We start from the raw sequence: 15,567 nt of genomic DNA, 5'->3' as shown, positions 1-15,567 counted from the left end.
AATAGCATTATCAAGCGGTGAATAAAGCCAAGTGAGTAAAAAGATGTGGAGGGCAGGTCATCCGAATCAGTGGAGCATGTGGAAAAACAACTCAAGCTTTTGCAACTACCATTCCTAGACAAACCTCTTCGGTTCACTGAGCAAACCTTTAGTCGGCTCAGCAAAGTGTGTCTCTTCTCACGATGTAGTCCATCGAGCATAGGAGCACAAAGTCCACGTATACAGTAACTCATCTCAACTTTTCAGCTTAAATTCTTCTGTAAAACTCTTCTTAATGTTTCCAGCAGGAAGCAGTAAACGTGTGTGGGGCGGTAATGGCGCAGGCTAACAACACGGTGGACAACTTGTCTGTGAATCTATTTTCCGTCGCTCCCTACCCACCCGGAAGAGCGGACATCCAGGTGTCAGACGGCGACAAGGCCGGCGCGACGCTACTGTTCTCGGGGGTCTTTCTGGGACTGGTTGGCATCACCTTCACGGTGATGGGCTGGATCAAGTACGAAGGCATCGCACACTTCGAGTGGACCCAGCTGCTCGGGCCCATTCTGCTGTCCGTCGGAGTGACGTTTGCTTTGATTGCTGTGTGCAAATTCAAGATGCTGACGTGCAAATCCTGCAAGCAGAACGAGGACAGGGCATCAGAGGGCGAACAGGCACCCAGCGGGCAATCTTTTGTGTTTACTGGAATAAACCAGCCAATTACTTTTCACGGTGCCACGGTGGTGCAATACATCCCTCCCCCTTACGCAGCTCAAGATGGCCTCACTGTGACCCCCTCCTGCATGCAGCCCGCGCGCACCTCTCCCAGAAGCGTGGCTTCCACGAGGGTTCCTTCGGCCACCGCCACAGGTCCTCCCCAGTACTACAGCATCTTTCCTTTGGATAATGCAGCCTTTATAGAAGAAGAGGCCGGTACTGCATGGCCGGTCCCCGGCGGGGCACAAGAGAGGTATGCTATGGGCTCGGTGAAGTCCCAGTCCGGCTCTGTAGGCCATGAGATATATTCTTCATATGCTGCCTAAGGCAGTCGGCCTTCTGAGTGTTGATGGCCTTTGTTGGAATAACAGGCCAGGCAGGAGTGGAGAAGACGAGCATTGTAGCTCCATTAGAGCCGTAGGTTTCTTTGGCAGGGAGGGTTTGTTTGAGATTGAGATCCCTGGATACAGTTGATTCTGAGATACAATTATGACCGCGGGGGCTGGTTAAGCAGCATTACAGTGATTTGAAGATTAGGCCTCCTATTCTCTTCGATAATTCACGAAAAGTAAAGCATTCAACTCATTGCTGGACCAGTGCTTTGTAGCTGAGCACTATCTCAAATGGTCCTTTACACTTTGCTAAGAGGGACTTTTAGCCTCTGTACCGCAAGAAGGGGATGAGCTGCAGGATTGCTTGGTGGCACACATAGCTGCAGTTGAGCTGCGTATTTACACATTGATACAGTCTGGCTGTTTCTTTACGCATTGCTGTAGTTCTGCTGTTTCTTAACACATAGCTGCAGTTGAGCTGCTATTTACACATTGATACAGTCTGGCTGTTTCTTTACGCATTGCTGTAGTTCTGCTGTTTCTTAACACATAGCTGCAGTTGAGCTGCGTATTTACACATTGATACAGTCTGGCTGTTTCTTTACACATTGCTGTAGTTCTGCTGTTTCTGGAAACATTGCTGTAGTTCTGCTGTTTCTGGAAACATAGCTGCAGTTGAGCTGCTATTTACACATTGATACAGTCTGGCTGTTTCTTTACACATTGCTGTAGTTCTGCTGTTTCTGGAAACATTGCTGCAGTTGACCTGTTTCTTAACACATAGCTGCAGTTGAGCTGTTTCTTTATATATTACTGCAATTGACCTACTCCTATACACGTTGCTACAGTTGAGTTGTTTCTTTAAACATTGCTGCAGTTGAGCTGTTTCTTTACGCAGTGCTGCAGTTGACCTTTTCCTTCACATAATGCTGTAGGTGTAGTATTTCTGCAAACATTGCTGTAGTCAAGCTGTTTCTTTACGCATGCAATTGACCTGTTTCTTTACACACTTCTTAAGGTGAGCTGTTTCGTTCAACATTGCTGCAGTTGAGCGGTTTTTTACAGGTTGCTGCAGTTGAGCTGTTTCTGTACACATTACTGAAGTTGAGCTGTTTCTTTATATATCGCTGCAGCCAGGCTGTTTCTTTACACAGTGCTGTGCTTGAGCTGTTTCTTTACAATATGCTGCAGTTGAACCGTTTCTTTACACATTTCTGCAGTTGAGCTGTTTCTTTACAATATGCTGCAGTTGAACCGTTTCTTTACACATTTCTGCAGTTGAGCTGTTTCTTTATATATTGCTGCAGTCAGGCTGTTTCTTTACACATTGCTGTGCTTGCACCGTTTCTTTACACATTGCTGCAGTTAAGCTGTTTCTTTACGCAGTGCTGCAGTTGACCTTTTCCTTCACACAATGCTGTAGGTGTAGTATTTCTGCAAACATTGCTGCAGTCAAGCTGTTTCTTTACACAATTCTGCAATTGACCTGTTTCTTTACACACTGCTAAAGTTGAGCTGTTTCGTTCAACATTGCTGCAGTTGAGCTGTTTTTTACAGGTTGCTGCAGTTGAGCTGTTTCTGTACACATTACTGAAGTTGAGCTGTTTCTTTATATATTGCTGCAGTCATGCTGTTTCTTTACACATTGCTGTGCTTGAGCTGTTTCTTTACACATTGCTGCAGTTAAGCTGTTTCTGTAAACATTGCTGCGGTTGAGATGTGTGTTTACTCTTACCTGGTCGAGATGTTCTATTGTGTTGTCTGTCTCTTGGAATGACTACCAAGGGTGCCAAGAAACACTGGGTCGTGGTGCCAGCCCTTGTTGGCAGGTGGGCAGCTGAAGATCACAGTTTTAAAAGGGCTGCAGGGTATGAATCTCTCCTCTGACTCCTGTCTCTGCCCGAGTGTGCTTGGACTTTGCTGGTGCAGTGGGCTGGGGAGAATTAGCCGGTGTTTGTTTGTGAACCGTCAATGAAAAGTCTCGCCCTTTCACACGTTTTGAACCAATGTATTTAAGCATTAGGGAGTTCTGTAAAGCGCTGAGTGATTCTGTATGGTAACTCCAGGTCGCTGTCAGTTAAGAGATAGATGCAGCTTGATTGTTAGATGGGGAGTTAGAGTCCATCCGGGTGAGGTGAATAACTATGTCAGATAGTCTTCCACACAGCCTTCTTATACATATTATCACGGTGCCTGAATTTTGTCTATGAATTCGTTTTGAAATTCATATATTCTGTGCTGAGTGATTCGACTTTTATTTCTACAGGTATATAACTCTTTTTTTCTTATGTGTTTACATGGTTCATTTGTCAACTTTTGGGAAGCACACCACTTTTGGCTCGTTTGTGGAATATAAAGTTCTGAAAATAAACTAAATCCCCTATTTGTGGAGTCTGAATTCGTAGGTATGTGGAAGGCTCTGCAACGTTGTGCAAGCTTTGAAAACCACTCTTTCCTAGAGGAAGGCTTTTTCCTGGAGGCCTGGGCCCTCTACTTGCTTTGGTTCTATTAACTACGTCATTATTCATGGGGCTAGAATCTGTAAAAAAGCCTTCTTCTCACTGAAGGAAATTTACTAGCATATGTTTTTGGCAAAGGCTGGAAAGTAAGGAGCTTCCAGTGATAGAAGAGTGAGTTGAGGTATCTGCCCATGGGGTGGGTGAATCTCTATTAGGGATATGTGAGTTTTTCTAGAAAAAGTAAAATAAATCATTCAGTCGTGTTTACCTTACTTTACGTGCAGGGGCACTGAGATATATATAGTATGAGTCTCTCATTCAATGTGCTGTCAATCTGTGCACATGTGCATGCCAAGCCAGCCTTTTGAGGGGACCTCTGCTCCTGCAACCCTACTGAGGAGCGTGGAGTTTGCGTGCTAGGCTCTTTCTCTCAGTGCAATGAGGAGTTAATTTGAAAATGTTTGACAAGAATGGTCTTGGTCTAAAAATATCCTATACAAATGTACTCTTTTTGTAAGTGCAGGGACCGCGGTAATGGTGGAGGGTTACCAAAATGTGAAAATACAGACAGATAGACAGCAATGCATCTTGTTATGTATTTTAATTTAAATACATTTATTAGTATTATAAAATTATACAGAATACATGTTTCAAACGACATACATTATGAGAGTTTACCATTCCTTTGTTGGAAACCTCAATCTCCTTTTTTGAAATTAACTTTCTGGAGCTATTGAGAGGCGTTTTTCGCTCGTATTTAACCTAGGGCAGGTGGTATATTTCCCCTTTCGCTAGGGTTCTTTAGTATTACTGTTATTCCCGAACCTCCTGCCAGTATTTGTTTTGGGATCCCTCTCCATGATTGTGTAGTACTATGAAAATGGAGCCAAGTACAATGGGGCATATCATAAAGGAGGCGATAAAAAATTATCGCCGCTTTTGCGTCCGTTTTCGGACGAAAAGCGCCGATAATTTTATCGCCCAATCAGCAAGGTCACGCTATTGCGTGAATCCTTGCATTAGCAATAACAAAAGAACCAACAGCTGACTAAGGTCTAGCACTTGTTTTCCATGTATCATCCGTATGGGTATATGAGTGCCACAACTTCCAGTATCCGCTGTATAAAGATACTTGTAAGTCAAACAGTCCACAAAAGAAGGAAGGTGCACTCTATCACGAGTCATACAAAGACCAACACCTGTAGTAGCAAAAATATCTTCTTTATTCGTAGTCTTGTTAAAAGACAGGCACACAGCCAACGCGTTTCGTTCCCCTGTGCCTTGGGAACTTCGTCAGGGCTGTAATGATTATAGAGACACCCACATAAATACACATGTAAAATACATATATAAAATACATATATAAATCACAAATTACAACATGTATACATAACTAACAATTATAAGTAAAATGTAAAATGACATTCCTAAAAGACCATGGCTGGCTCAGAACTTGTAACAGAGACACAAACAAACAACAAATTCCGAAATTAAATGAAAAGAGTCAAATAAAAAACATTTCTTTTTTCATTTCTCAATGTGGTGCATGAGCGTTCGCAGTGGCAACGGCACAAGAATTGTATAACATGGCCAATAAAGCCATAACAAACCACAATGCTAGTAAACAATTCATATTATTAAAGACAAAACACAGAATGCATACAAGATATTAAGAAAAAAATATATAAACAAACGTGACAGAAAGAAAAAAAGAAAGAAAAAGGGTGAGTATGTAAAAGAGAATAACAGGAGAATAAAGATGAACAAAGATGGTGAGAAAAAAGTGACCATAAATGAACCAGATTAAGCCAAAGACGCAAGAGGCTAATTGTGAGCAGCCTAATCAATTTGATATATAAGTCCAAAACAGTCCTCAAAGACCCACCAAAAAGGGAACTACAAATTGGTGCAATAGAAAGTAGGGCATCACAAGCAATGTGAGCACCAAACGTGAATGGACCACAAATGACGGAAGGAGCGTAACCATGAAACAAGAGGAAAACAGATAAATGAATCCTCCTTACCTCAATATAAATTACTAGAGTGTCCACTAGCGCGTCAAATGATAATGACCAATGAAAGCATAAACGTACAGGCACGACATCAGTGCGTAAAGTTCTGAAAAGACATGGGGTATATTAAACCAACCGTCTGAATAGGAACAGTCGGTAGAACACAAACACTGAGGGTTACGGGCTCCGCGGTTGGTATATCCAGATCTGTATGATTAGTAAACGATCTCAAAAATATGGAAGCAAATCAATTTACGAGACTAACAACACGTGTGGTTGAATTCAAATTATACCCAAACTTAGTAACATAAAGGTCTAAAAGGACGAACTGATCGTAACAGACCCACCCGTCATGTTTATATACTGAGGTGGGAGTAGCCATAACGTGTAACATATTGGCAGCAATATAACCACCACCCAATTCTCACCTTGAAGTATATCCAAAGGAGCTCCCGTAGTTTATTGTTTAAATACAGCAGGGAGCAGGTTACGAGAAATTCCTCAAGGTGTATCTGCTAGAATCAAAAGAACATAAGAAGAAGCGCTAAGTTCAAGAATGCCCGAATTACCCAAGTCAAGAATAAAATAGCGCCCATTTGTATATAATGTAAGGCCAATGGACTGCCTCATATAACCCTCACCTAAGTTCGGCAGTCCGTCTGCTACACAGTTCGATGGCTGTTTGGTGCTCGTAAGGGTTGAAAAGCGTCCTCCATTGACGTTAAAAGGACACGGTCCGTCTATCATGTGACCGCGTTTTCAGTCACGTGTGCTTGGCCATGGAAATAGACGACGAGCACCACCCACAGGAATCCCACCGCAATAGCATCCATATTGGAGTGACATTGTCCATCACCGAAGGCACCAATAACAAAAACAAAAGGCCGCGAGACCACTTAACAGCATTATGTTCAGCAGTCAACACGTGATAAAGTACCATAGCTGTTAGGTTCTCGTAAAAGGGAAGACAGTACTCCATAAATGTAAAAGTGGCGCGTTCTTTCGTCATGTGAGCACATTTAAAGTCACATGCGTTTTTGATGAAAAAGGGGACGGAGAGTATTGCTAACAGTATTCACACCAAGGTGGCGGCCATATTGAAATGGCATTATTTACTGTTAAAAGTACCGATAACAAAAGGAATTCGGACCAATCTAAGGCTGTATTTCGTGTAACTCGAATTTAAGAGCAAATCCAATTAAAATAATAATTTGTGATTGTTCATAATGTTATTGCACGGGGATACCCGGAAAGAAAAAATTCATCAGAGACAAGATCAGTCCCTAACTTACTACATATCACCTTGTTTGCATCCCATACATGTTAACACCTTAAGGGTATTTATTTAGCCCCACCAAAACCAAGAATATATAATCAACGATATCGCCCCAGATCAACTGTGATAAGAAAGGGCAGACCTGCACCGGCAGTTGTCTTGCCCAATGACAAACACACCGGCCAACTCGTCCCGCAGGTACCCACAATCATGGGTATTCCTGCCCGAAAAGGTTTAAAAAGAGATTAAGAGATTAAAGGGAACCGACAGGAAAAAGGGTAGAGTCATGATCTATCCTGACAGTAACAAATGGTACTCCCCAAACTGTAATGATCAACCAGGAAGAAGTATAAGAAAAACGGAAAAGAATGTCAATAGCACAGCAAAGCATATAGAGCCAATGTACATTAATAAGAAGAATAAATCATTACTCGATATTGCAAATATAAGTTAACCTGACGTTTGTCAAGACAGAAATAAACAAACACTTGACATAGTACTACAAGTGAACATTTTTCAACATTAGTATAACATCAGTATAACATCGGTGTAATCCTCGAACAGCATGTTGTTTCACTGTGCATTATCCCAAGAAGTAATGAAACTCTCTATCTGTGTTATGGCCCATAAGTGTGGCTCTCAGACGGCAAATCCATCTTGCCTCCATCTGCCTTACTCGAAGTTCTCGGTCACCACCCCTAATGTTGATCGGTACATGGTCAATGCCATGAAACCAAAATGACATGTTATCGGGATGAACTTTCATATAGTGTTCACTAAACGGATAACGAGTATCTCCATTGAGTATGGCTCTGCGATGTTCCTGGATACGAATTTTCAAAGGACGCACCGTACTCCCTACATAGATGACATCACATTTGCACCCCAAGACATAAACCACATGTGTAGTATTACAGTTAATAAAATGGGTAATTGTGTGTACTTTAGGTGTGTTATAAGCAAAACTGGTGATTTTATTTTTTCCAAAAGGGCACATATTGCATGACCCACATGTAAAGAACCCTTTTGGTTTGGGTGGCAACCAAGTCGTCAGAGTGCTAGTCACATGACTCGAGCAGAGGATATCCCGTAGGGATCTTCCTCTGCGATAGGCAATGGCCGGTCCTTTGGGCAAATGTCCATCTAGACCCGGAATATCCTTAAGCAGACTCCAATTATTCTTTAGGATCTTATACACTTGGCCACTGTCACTATTATACCGAGTGGTAAACCTGATTATTCCCTCTTTTTTCTTTTGGGTCAATGTAGTAGGTTTGTTTCGCAAAGTATCATCCCTCTTGAGTCTTTGTGCTCTATTAATGGCCTTGTCAAGGAGCTTCCTGTCGTATCCACGTTTCAGAAATCGTTGTTTGGACCTCAAAACGTTTTTCTGATATGTGTCTTCCTCACTACAGTTCCTCCTTATCCTCGTCATTTCACCGAAGGGGATGTTATTAATGACAGAGGCGGCATGGGCGCTGTCAGCATGCAATACAGCGTTGCAAGCTGTTTCCTTTCTGTATAGGGAGCTCTGTATCATTCCCTCTTTGACATAAAATTCAATGTCAAGAAAGTTAATCCTTTCCTTACTGTATGTCATTGTAAGCTTCACATTGTAGGGATTATCATTCAAGTAGTTTGATAATCATGCAGTGATTCCATGGGTCCAGTCCATAGCATGATGATGTCGTCGATATACCTCCCCCAGAACACGATGTATTCCGTCCAGGGGAAGGCACATCTATGCCAGGCATGCTCCCTCTCGAACCACCCCATAAAGAGGCAGGCATACGAGGGAGCAAATTTCGAACCCATGGCAGTCCCGAGTATTTGGTGGAACCACGTTCTGTCATGCATGAAGAAGTTATTACTCAGGATGATGTCTATCATCTCAAGTATCATTTCATTCGAATCATGATGATCAGCAGATTCCCTGTCTAGAAATGATCGAACAGCCAGCATCCCAAAGTTCTTATAGATACACGTATATAGGCTTACCACATCCATGGTAACAAAGCATAATTCAGCTGACCACTGAAAGTTGTTAAATTTACCCAGGATGTCCTTGCTATCCCTAATGTATGAAGGAAGATCTAGGACATATTTCTGTAGTTTCCGGTCCACAAATTCGGAAAGTTTTTCAGTGGGAGAGTCAATCCCAGATATAATAGGGCGACCTGGGGGGAAAGTACCACCCTTGTGAATTTTGGGTAATACATAGATACAGGGGTACTTGGGTTTCTCAATTCTCAAATATCTAAATTCATCCTCAGATATTAGCCCAATGTCCCTCCACTCACATAATCTAGTATTGATCAACATGGTGATATTCTTGATGGGATTAGTTGGAACTTGCCGGTAGCAGTCAGTGTCACTAAGCTGCCGTGCGATTTCAGCCATGTAATCACTACGATTCATAATCACAACATTACCGCCCTTATCGGCCTCCTTAATGACTATGGTGTTGTCAGATTTAAGTCTGTTCAGGGCCTTACGTTCGTTGGCGGTAATGTTGTGATTGATATGTGACGCTGATCTTTTCTTACTTTCCAGTTTGTACAGATCCTTACATACTCTGTCATGGAAAACATCAAGGTTGGAATGATAATTGAAAGTAGGAGTAAACCTAGATTTAGGCTTTAGCCCGCTATCTATATCACTATTTTGTACTATGTCAAATTGGTTGAGTAAGGTCGACATGTGACAATTCCCATCATCATCCAAACTGAGTAGTAGTTGGATATTGCGAATGTCAGCCACCGTGTGTGTGGTGCCTTCAGATGTTGTGGGGGGAGTACTAGGTTTAGGTGTTTGTTGCGAAAAGTGGTCCCTGAGTTTTAAAAGTCTAATGAATTTGTACAGATCAATGTGTACATCGGAAAGATCCCCCCCCTGGGTTGGACAAAAACTCAAGCCTTTACTCAAGACAGCAAGTTCATCATCATCAAGTGTTTTATTGGTCAAATTAATAACCTTCAAATCACATCCATTGTCTACACCAATAACATTTGTGACGTTGATTTCCAAATTCATATCCATGGTTACTGTTTCGATGTTACATTCAGTTTCCTTGTTAAAGTACGACCTGTACCTGTACCTACTTTTAGACCTCCTGCCTCCCCTCCTTGTTTTGACTGGTCTTTTTTCTGCTGTAGCCGGCTGCTTATTCGGAGTTTTGCGAGCTCCTTCTGAAAAGAAGAAGCCCCTTCTCCTAAAGGGATCTCCTGTGATGTAGTAGAGGCTGTACTGCTCACTGATGAGGATGACACACCACTATTAGATTGAACATCGTCACTCCCTTCCCTGTCGTCCCTGGTTCTCTTTCTCTCTTCACCTCCCTGGACGGTATCAAATTTCTTTGCGAACGTGTACACACGTCCGTCGCGGTAATCCCTATCGTCTCTTTTGATTTTCTTTAGTTTCTTATCTTTTAGATAAATTTGATGTTCTTCCATTACTTTTTTCAGAATGGCAAAGTTCTTTTCAATCAGATCTTTTTGTTCCATATCATTAATTATCTTTTCCAGGGCCTCTATTTTTCCCTGTAACTTTTCACCCTTTTCTTTAGCATGACGGATCAGTATTTGCATCATCACTTGTGATGCATTGCCCAGATTGCTCTCTCACTCATTCAAGAGACTATCACTCAAGTCCTCAAATGTCGGGAAAATTAAGATTCTTAAACCTCTGGGTATTTTTTTATTCATCAGATACTGCTGTAATGTTATTCCGTCCCACCAACGGGATAACTCCTGTTTTTTTCAGGCGTTCTAATCTAAGGAATAGTGTTTTTAAACTCACTCTCCCAGTTGTCTCATGTGCAGTGGGATCAGTCAAGGTGTTTGTGCCAAACAAATTCTGAGCCATTTCCTCTCTTCCATCGTCAAATCTTGACATCTTAGTACTTTATAATAACAAAAGGAAACAGTGCAAGACAGTCTATAATCCAAGGATTAGTAACAATAACAAAAGAACCAACAGCTGACTAAGGTCTAGCACTTGTTTTCCATGTATCATCCGTATGGGTATATGAGTGCCACAACTTCCAGTATCCGCTATATAAAGATACTTGTAAGTCAAACAGTCCACAAAAGAAGGAAGGTGCACTCTATCACGAGTCATACAAAGACCAACACCTGTAGTAGCAAAAATATCTTCTTTATTCGTAGTCTTGTTAAAAGACAGGCACACAGCCAACGCGTTTCGTTCCCCTGTGCCTTGGGAACTTCGTCAGGGCTGTAATGATTATAGAGACACCCACATAAATACACATGTAAAATACATATATAAAATACATATATAAATCACAAATTACAACATGTATACATAACTAACAATTATAAGTAAAATGTAAAATGACATTCCTAAAAGACCATGGCTGGCTCAGAACTTGTAACAGAGACACAAACAAACAACAAATTCCGAAATTAAATGAAAAGAGTCAAATAAAAAACATTTCTTTTTTCATTTCTCAATGTGGTGCATGAGCGTTCGCAGTGGCAACGGCACAAGAATTGTATAACATGGCCAATAAAGCCATAACAAACCACAATGCTAGTAAACAATTCATATTATTAAAGACAAAACACAGAATGCATACAAGATATTAAGAAAAAAATATAAACAAACGTGACAGAAAGAAAAAAAGAAAGAAAAAGGGTGAGTACGTAAAAGAGAATAACAGGAGAATAAAGATGAACAAAGATGGTGAGAAAAAAGTGACCATAAATGAACCAGATTAAGCCAAAGACGCAAGAGGCTAATTGTGAGCAGCCTAATCAATTTGATATATAAGTCCAAAACAGTCCTCAAAGACCCACCAAAAAGGGAACCACAAATTGGTGCAATAGAAAGTAGGGCATCACAAGCAATGTGAGCGCCAAACGTGAATGGACCACAAATGACGGAAGGAGCGTAACCATGAAACAAGAGGAAAACAGATAAATGAATCCTCCTTACCTCAATATAAATTACTAGAGTGTCCACTAGCGCGTCAAATGATAATGACCAATGAAAGCATAAACGTACAGGCACGACATCAGTGCGTAAAGTTCTGAAAAGACATGGGGTATATTAAACCAACCGTCTGAATAGGAACAGTCGGTAGAACACAAACACTGAGGGTTACGGGCTCCGCGGTTGTTATATCCAGATCTGTATGATTAGTAAACGATCTCAAAAATATGGAAGCAAATCAATTTACGAGACTAACAACACGTGTGGTTGAATTCAAATTATACCCAAACTTAGTAACATAAAGGTCTAAAAGGACGAACTGATCGTAACAGACCCACCCGTCATGTTTATATACTGAGGTGGGAGTAGCCATAACGTGTAACATATTGGCAGCAATATAACCACCACCCAATTCTCACCTTGAAGTATATCCAAAGGAGCTCCCGTAGTTTATTGTTTAAATACAGCGGGGAGCAGGTTACGAGAAATTCCTCAAGGTGTATCTGCTAGAATCAAAAGAACATAAGAAGAAGCGCTAAGTTCAAGAATGCCCGAATTACCCAAGTCAAGAATAAAATAGCGCCCATTTGTATATAATGTAAGGCCAATGGACTGCCTCATATAACCCTCACCTAAGTTCGGCAGTCCGTCTGCAACACAGTTCGATGGCTGTTTGGTGCTCGTAAGGGTTGAAAAGCGTCCTCCATTGACGTTAAAAGGACGCGGTCCGTCTATCATGTGACCGCGTTTTCAGTCACGTGTGCTTGGCCATGGAAATAGACGACAAAGCACCACCCACAGGAATCCCACCGCAATAGCATCCATATTGGAGTGACATTGTCCATCACCGAAGGCACCAATAACAAAAACAAAAGGCCACAAGACCACTTAACAGCATTATGTTCAGCAGTCAACACGTGATAAAGTACCATAGCTGTTAGGTTCTCGTAAAAGGGAAGACAGTACTCCATAAATGTAAAAGTGGCGCGTTCTTTCGTCATGTGAGCACATTTAAAGTCACATGCGTTTTTGATGAAAAAGGGGACGGAGAGTATTGCTAACAGTATTCACACCAAGGTGGCGGCCATATTGAAATGGCATTATTTACTGTTAAAAGTACCGATAACAAAAGGAATTCGGACCAATCTAAGGCTGTATTTCGTGTAACTCGAATTTAAGAGCAAATCCAATTAAAATAATAATTTGTGATTGTTCATAATGTTATTGCACGGGGATACCCGGAAAGAAAAAATTCATCAGAGACAAGATCAGTCCCTAACTTACTACATATCACCTTGTTTGCATCCCATACATGTTAACACCTTAAGGGTATTTATTTAGCCCCACCAAAACCAAGAATATATAATCAACGATATCGCCCCAGATCAACTGTGATAAGAAAGGGCAGACCTGCACCGGCAGTTGTCTTGCCCAATGACAAACACACCGGCCAACTCGTCCCGCAGGTACCCACAATCATGGGTATTCCTGCCCGAAAAGGTTTAAAAAGAGATTAAGAGATTAAAGGGAACCGACAGGAAAAAGGGTAGAGTCATGATCTATCCTGACAGTAACAAATGGTACTCCCCAAACTGTAATGATCAACCAGGAAGAAGTATAAGAAAAACGGAAAAGAATGTCAATAGCACAGCAAAGCATATAGAGCCAATGTACATTAATAAGAAGAATAAATCATTACTCGATATTGCAAATATAAGTTAACCTGACGTTTGTCAAGACAGAAATAAACAAACACTTGACATAGTACTACAAGTGAACATTTTTCAACATTAGTATAACATCAGTATAACATAGGTGTAATCCTCGAACAGCATGTTGTTTCACTGTGCATTATCCCAAGAAGTAATGAAACTCTCTATCTGTGTTATGGCCCATAAGTGTGGCTCTCAGACGGCAAATCCATCTTGCCTCCATCTGCCTTACTCGAAGTTCTCGGTCACCACCCCTAATGTTGATCGGTACATGGTCAATGCCATGAAACCAAAATGACATGTTATCGGGATGAACTTTCATATAGTGTTCACTAAAAGGATAACGAGTATCTCCATTGAGTATGGCTCTGCGATGTTCCTGGATACGAATTTTCAAAGGACGCACCGTACTCCCTACATAGATGACATCACATTTGCACCCCAAGACATAAACCACATGTGTAGTATTACAGTTAATAAAATGGGTAATTGTGTGTACTTTAGGTGTGTTATAAGCAAAACTGGTGATTTTATTTTTTCCAAAAGGGCACATATTGCATGACCCACATGTAAAGAACCCTTTTGGTTTGGGTGGCAACCAAGTCGTCAGAGTGCTAGTCACATGACTCGAGCAGAGGATATCCCGTAGGGATCTTCCTCTGCGATAGGCAATGGCCGGTCCTTTGGGCAAATGTCCATCTAGACCCGGAATATCCTTAAGCAGACTCCAATTATTCTTTAGGATCTTATACACTTGGCCACTGTCACTATTATACCGAGTGGTAAACCTGATTATTCCCTCTTTTTTCTTTTGGGTCAATGTAGTAGGTTTGTTTCGCAAAGTATCATCCCTCTTGAGTCTTTGTGCTCTATTAATGGCCTTGTCAAGGAGCTTCCTGTCGTATCCACGTTTCAGAAATCGTTGTTTTCTGTCACGTTTGTTTATATTTTTTTCTTAATATCTTGTATGCATTCTGTGTTTTGTCTTTAATATTATGAATTGTTTACTAGCATTGTGGTTTGTTATGGCTTTATTGGCCATGTTATTCTTGTGCCGTTGCCACTGCGAACGCTCATGCACCACATTGAGAAATGAAAAAAGAAATGTTTTTTATTTGACTCTTTTCATTTAATTTCGGAATTTGTTGTTTGTTTGTGTCTCTGTTGCAAGTTCTGAGCCAGCCATGGTCTTTTAGGAATGTCATTTTACATTTTACTTATAATTGTTAGTTATGTATACATGTTGTAATTTGTGATTTATATATGTATTTTATATATGTATTTTACATGTGTATTTATGTGGGTGTCTCTATAATCATTACAGCCCTGACGAAGTTCCCAAGGCACAGGGGAACGAAACGCGTTGGCTGTGTGCCTGTCGTTTAACAAGACTACGAATAAAGATGATATTTTTGCTACTACAGGTGTTGGTCTTTGTATGACTCGTGATAGAGTGCACCTTCCTTCTTTTGTGGACTGTAATCCTTGCATTAGCGCCTGTTTTCTGAACACCCAGCTTTGCATCTCTAATGAGATGCAAAGAGGGCGTTCCTGCCCTGACATAACTGGAGAAATGTCGCTAAGCGACATTTCTTCAATTATCAATGGGCACGCTAACCTGCAGAGCGACAGGCAAAGTAGCGATAACCTCTGTTATCGCTACTTTCCTTACGCCTGCTTCAAGACTGACTTAGCCATGATATCCTATGTAAGGTGGATATCATGGCCAAGTATGCCTTGCCCTATCAGCAAGCTATCGCCAAACTTTGTGAGATTATCGCTGGATTTCCAGCGATAATCTCACATTTGGCATTTAGCACTTGGAATTTTATCGCTTTTGAGATAAGCGTTGCTAAGAGCACGCTATCTCAGCGATAAAATTCCACATTACCCGGCGATAATTATCCTCGCGCTAACTGCGCTTAGCGATAATTATCGCTGGTCCTTGATGATATGCCCCAATATCTTCCAAAGCTTTGCAAGAATGGCAGCAGCCGCCACAGTTCATAAACAAGTCCTGCTTCGATGTTGGAAGTACAACACAGGTACTTTCTGATCTCTGTGATCTTTCCGCAACATCCCTGATGCCAGACCCTCGTTTTCATGACAGTACAACATGAAAGC

At 41.3% G+C, this 15,567-nt stretch overlaps 1 protein-coding gene across 1 annotated transcript in view; it reads left to right on the top strand.

The window, feature by feature from the left end:
- Positions 1 to 299: 299 nt before the first annotated feature.
- TMEM174 (transmembrane protein 174) overlaps positions 300 to 15,567 on the top strand; it is a 33,347-nt gene continuing 18,079 nt past the window's right edge. The window contains exon 1 of the mRNA XM_085640745.1: positions 300 to 949. Within this exon, the coding sequence (XP_085496871.1) occupies positions 315 to 949 (635 nt within the window). The 5' untranslated portion in view covers positions 300 to 314. The remainder of the gene's footprint in view (positions 950 to 15,567) is intronic.

The sequence above is a fragment of the Triturus cristatus genome, chromosome 2_1 (genome assembly GCF_964204655.1).
Source record: "Triturus cristatus chromosome 2_1, aTriCri1.1, whole genome shotgun sequence".
NCBI lineage: Eukaryota > Metazoa > Chordata > Amphibia > Caudata > Salamandridae > Triturus > Triturus cristatus.
Note: the sequence above shows the minus strand (reverse complement) of the source record. Positions and strands in the feature narration are given on the sequence as shown.